Raw genomic sequence first — 5,000 nt, 5'->3', positions numbered from 1 at the left:
GTGCTTTCAGCAATGTCTGACCAGTTCAAGGCAAAGTTTCCATTTGGTGGTCTACTAGACTCTATGCAGACATCAGAAACCTCAAAACTACAACAGCTAGTAGAGAACATTGATAAGAAGATGACAGATCCAAATCAATGTGTCATTTGTCACCGTGTGCTTAGTTGTCAGAGTGCTCTCAAGATGCATTACAGAACACATACAGGAGAAAGACCATTTAAATGCAAAATTTGTGGACGTGCCTTTACTACAAAAGGCAATCTAAAAACACATTTTGGAGTTCATCGAGCGAAGCCACCACTAAGAGTACAACATTCATGTCCTATTTGTCAGAAGAAATTTACAAATGCTGTTGTTCTCCAGCAACATATTCGTATGCATATGGGTGGACAAATTCCAAACACACCATTACCAGAGGGCTTCCAAGATGCAATGGACTCAGAGCTTTCCTATGATGAAAAGAATGTTGAAACACTGAGCAACTATGATGATGACATTGATGAAAATTCTATGGAAGAGGACCCAGAATTAAAGGACACAGCAAGTGACTCATCCAAACCACTTATATCTTACTCCGGGTCTTGTCCTCCTTCACCGCCTTCTGTAATTTCCAGTATTGCTGCTCTGGAGAATCAAATGAAAATGATTGATTCTGTCATGAACTGTCAGCAGCTGACCAGTTTAAAATCCATAGAAAATGGATCAGGTGAAAGTGACCATTTGAGCAATGATTCCTCATCAGCTGTTGGTGATCTCGAAAGCCAGAGTGCAGGCAGCCCTGCGATGTCAGAATCTTCTTCCTCCATGCAAGCTTTGTCTCCTGTAAACAGCAATAGTGAAAGTTTTAGATCAAAGTCCCCAGGTCTTAGCAACCAGGGAGAACCACAGGAAATACAATTAAAGACAGAAAAACCTGATAGTCCACCATCTGCTGCTGAAAATGGAGGTGCTTTAGATCTGACATCCACCAACCCGGGAAGACCAGTCATCAAAGAGGAGGCTCCTTTTAGCCTGCTGTTCCTGAACAGAGAACGTGGTAAGTTTAAAAGTACTGTTTGTAATATCTGTGGCAAGCCTTTTGCTTGTAAGAGTGCATTGGAAATTCACTACCGCAGCCATACTAAAGAACGTCCATTTATTTGTACAGTCTGCAATCGTGGGTGTTCCACTATGGGTAATTTAAAACAGCACTTACTGACGCACAAATTAAAAGAGCTGCCTTCTCAGTTATTTGAACCCAACTTTACTCTAGGTCCCAGCCAAAGTACTCCTAGCCTGGTCACCAGCACTGCGCCTACCATGATCAAAATGGAAGTGAATGGTCACAGCAAGCCGATCTCACTGGGTGAGGTTCCCTCGCTTCCAGCTGGAATCCACGTTCCTGCTGCACCACAGACAGTGATGAGTCCAGGCATCACTCCTATGCTGGCACCCCCGCCACGTCGGACTCCCAAGCAACATAACTGTCAATCGTGTGGGAAGACCTTCTCTTCAGCAAGTGCACTACAGATACATGAGCGCACCCATACTGGTGAAAAGCCATTTGGTTGCACAATCTGTGGTAGAGCTTTTACCACAAAAGGGAATCTTAAGGTAAGAAGAAACCTCTCAAATCTCAAACAAAACTGTAAGGAATGTGGGGTTTAAAAATGTACTACATCTGAACTTAGCAAACTCTCATTTTGTTGTTGTCATCAAGGTGAGGAGGAAAGAGAAGATAAAGAAAACATTTATTGTATGGTGCTGTTTCATGCTCTCAACATGTTTAAAGAACCAGGGCTTGATCCTACCCTCTGATTTGTGGGTGCACATTGCTGTGTACTTTAAAATCAGCTCCAAGAGCTTGCATACACATACGTGACAAGGCACATGGTGGTGCACACCTGAGTCTCATAGAATGTATCTGTGTTGTACATTTGTACCATCCTTGTGGAACACTGGTGTGAAATAAGCTTGCTATATAAAAAAGGTGGAAAGAAATAAAGCACAAGTCACTGCAAAGAGGCAGGAATGACACAGAATCCTGTGACAGTCAGTGAGCAATTTTAACCTGTACTCTGTGCAATTGTATACGTGGTTGCCAAGGAGGGTGGTAGGCAGAGATTATTCCTAAACCCTTTCTAACTAGAAGACCTCCCCATATATGAAAATAATTTAAAAAACATTATGGGCACCCTTTAGCTGTTAAGATCTAGCTCTGCTCCCTTCTTTCTTCTTGTTGTTGTAGTAAAATTATAAGCAATGCTTCTCCAGTGACCCAGAGCTTACTGGGATGCCTTTGATACACAGTCCAGTTTCCACTCTGCATGTAGTGCATGTGTCACTATGCAGGTTGGTAAGCTGGTACTCAGCGACATAAAATGATGTATCACGGGAGCATCATCTCTCGTCCTCACAACCCAGGTAAGCATCAGGAAGTTAGAGACATCAAGGGCCACACCTTAGTAAAAACATATTTTTTAATGTATATAATGTTAGAGGAAAGAGAATAAGAATGAGTGAAGTAGTGTCTGGAGAAATATTAAGAGAACAGAGGAGAGAAAGACAGGAGGACACAAAAAGGTCAAGGGCAGAGGAAATAACACCTAAATGGGGTAAGAGGCTTAAGACTTCTAAGTGTCTCCTAGGCCTAGTAATTCTCAAAGAGGTCATGTGTTTTTATGCATGTCAGAACTTCCAGTTGGCATTTGAAATTGATTCATATACCTTGTTGTTGCATTGTATTTGTTTTCAGTGAAAAGAAATGTGTAGGTTGACGACTTACATGAATATTTTTTATAAGTTTTATTATGGACTACAACTCCCATTGTCCATAAGAATACCGCTTGGCAAAATAATTGTAATCTAATTTCATTAAATGTGAACTTAAGGATGGCTTTTTTCTCTTTGTTTTATTTTAATTGCTATACGGAATATTCAGACCAACTAGCTTATTGAAATGTGCTAATTTGTAGATGTTTCCCGTTTCTATTTTCTATACAGGTTCACATGGGAACTCATATGTGGAATAATGCCCCTGCAAGACGTGGTCGTCGACTATCCGTGGAAAACCCAATGGCTTTGTTAGGTGGTGACGCTCTGAAGTTTTCTGAAATGTTCCAAAAGGATTTGGCAGCTCGGGCAATGAATGTTGACCCAAATTTTTGGAATCAGTATGCTGCAGCTATCACTAACGGACTTGCTATGAAGAACAATGAGATTTCTGTCATACAGAACGGAGGCATTCCCCAGCTCCCAGTAAGTTTAGGTGGAAGTGCCATTCCATCTTTAAGTAACATTACCAGTGGCATGGACAAAGCTCGCACTGGCAGCAGCCCTCCCATTGTTGGTCTGGACAAAGCAAGTTCTGAAACTGGAGCCAGTCGTCCATTCACAAGATTTATTGAGGATAACAAAGAGATTGGCATAAATTAAAAGCATTCAGTACAAATAACTGTTGGACCACTACTCAACACCACATTTGTTCTATTTCATGTACAGTTTTTGAAGTTAAGATTAGTTTCCTGACCTAAATACATAGGTTCCCTTTAAAATTTTCCCATAGCAAAAATATGTAACTTTGTGGCTGCTGAAAAGTTGTCTTGCAAGATCTGCATGGTACTTCTTTCAACAGTGAGTTTGACTGTTATTGAGAACTTTAAAACCTTTTTAATTTAAGTTAACTAAAACAAAAAAAATCATTGGATAACTGCATTAGGGACAGAAAGAGTCTAGACTACGTCCACTTTGCTTCTTAAAATATTAATATCAACTGAGAAAAGGGGGCTTCACTATGGCATTCCTGTCAAACTTATTTGCTGGTTTTATTCAAATTAGTTAGAAACTATGTTTTTAGGAATCTTAATCTTAAATAAGTGATTAGTACCCCAATGCTGTGTGTATTATTACAGTATCCTTGTCTGTAGTATTTATAAAGTTAAGATTATGCGGGTAACAGACAATATACTTGGCCCAACCTTAAATGAAGCTTTTGTACTGCAAAATACATCTGGCTATGTGATTTTTTTTTTTTTTAAGCAAATTTTGGTTTACTATAAATAAGTGGGTTTATTTCAATGGAGGCAAAATTGTGAAGTTTTATGGAAAGATAGCATGCTTTTCATGTGCAAGTACCCGTCAGTAACAAACCTTTTTTTTTTTTTTTTTAATTTAAATATTTGTAGCTGCTATGTGGACAGTTGTTCTATTAAATGAAAAATGTAGTGTGGACTTTAACTCAATGATTGGAAAACAAGTTACAGACAAACCTTATCACCGTAAATTATTCACAACATTATAAAGAGTTGTGAGTAAATATTTCATGTTATCAAAGCTGTACAATAAAAAGGTAATGTTTGTATAATGTGGTTGCAAACTCTTAATTTATACTATTGCACTTTTAGTATTTTGTATTAGGGAGGTTTGTCTATAATTTGAAACTGAACAAAGATGTAAACTATTTTATAAATAGTACTTTGACTTAAGGAGAATGGGGGAAAAAAACAATTTCAGTTTCTTATTTTGTCATCAGGTCAAACAATATGAGAGACCTATGTTAGCTAAACAGAAAAGCCTCCGAGAACTGTCAGATCCTTAAGTAAATTGGGGCCTGCCATTTCCTAAATTGAAATGACTCATTTAATGTTTCTACAAAGCCTACTTAAAAATGTGGCCATCCTCAACAGAATTTTGATAAATTCATCTTAGGAGTGTGATATCAATGCAAGCCTAGGATAGACTGACGAGAACATTGTGTAGGTTTAATTTTACTGTAATCTGTTCTGTCTCTTTCTCACACACCCACAAGCAAGAGGCTGACTGCCTAATAGCACTGGTATTGTGCACAACATAACTGGGAACAAAATATAAAGTGTTTGGCTGTATGATCAGTCATAACTTTAAAATATCCTGAAGTGATTCCCAATTCTTGCTGATTATCTCCTCAGATTACTACAAAGCACAATGTACTCTGATTATTCTAATATTTTATGTTTATTACATTGTCTAAATTACACCAAGTA

At 38.5% G+C, this 5,000-nt stretch overlaps 1 protein-coding gene across 1 annotated transcript in view; it reads left to right on the top strand.

Annotated features, from left to right (window-relative positions):
- Positions 1-5,000, top strand: part of SALL3 (spalt like transcription factor 3) — a 24,089-nt gene that overhangs the window by 18,151 nt on the left and 938 nt on the right. The window contains exons 2-4 of the mRNA XM_032772632.2: positions 1-1,036; positions 1,253-1,593; positions 2,983-5,000. The exon at positions 1-1,036 is cut by the window's left edge and continues 1,895 nt beyond it; the exon at positions 2,983-5,000 is cut by the window's right edge and continues 938 nt beyond it. Coding sequence (XP_032628523.1) covers positions 1-1,036; positions 1,253-1,593; positions 2,983-3,414 — 1,809 coding nt within the window. The 3' untranslated portion in view covers positions 3,415-5,000. The remainder of the gene's footprint in view (positions 1,037-1,252; positions 1,594-2,982) is intronic.

Source organism: Chelonoidis abingdonii, chromosome 2 (assembly GCF_003597395.2).
Source record: "Chelonoidis abingdonii isolate Lonesome George chromosome 2, CheloAbing_2.0, whole genome shotgun sequence".
In the NCBI taxonomy this organism is placed as follows: domain Eukaryota; kingdom Metazoa; phylum Chordata; order Testudines; family Testudinidae; genus Chelonoidis; species Chelonoidis abingdonii.
This window is presented reverse-complemented; position numbering and strand designations above follow the sequence as displayed.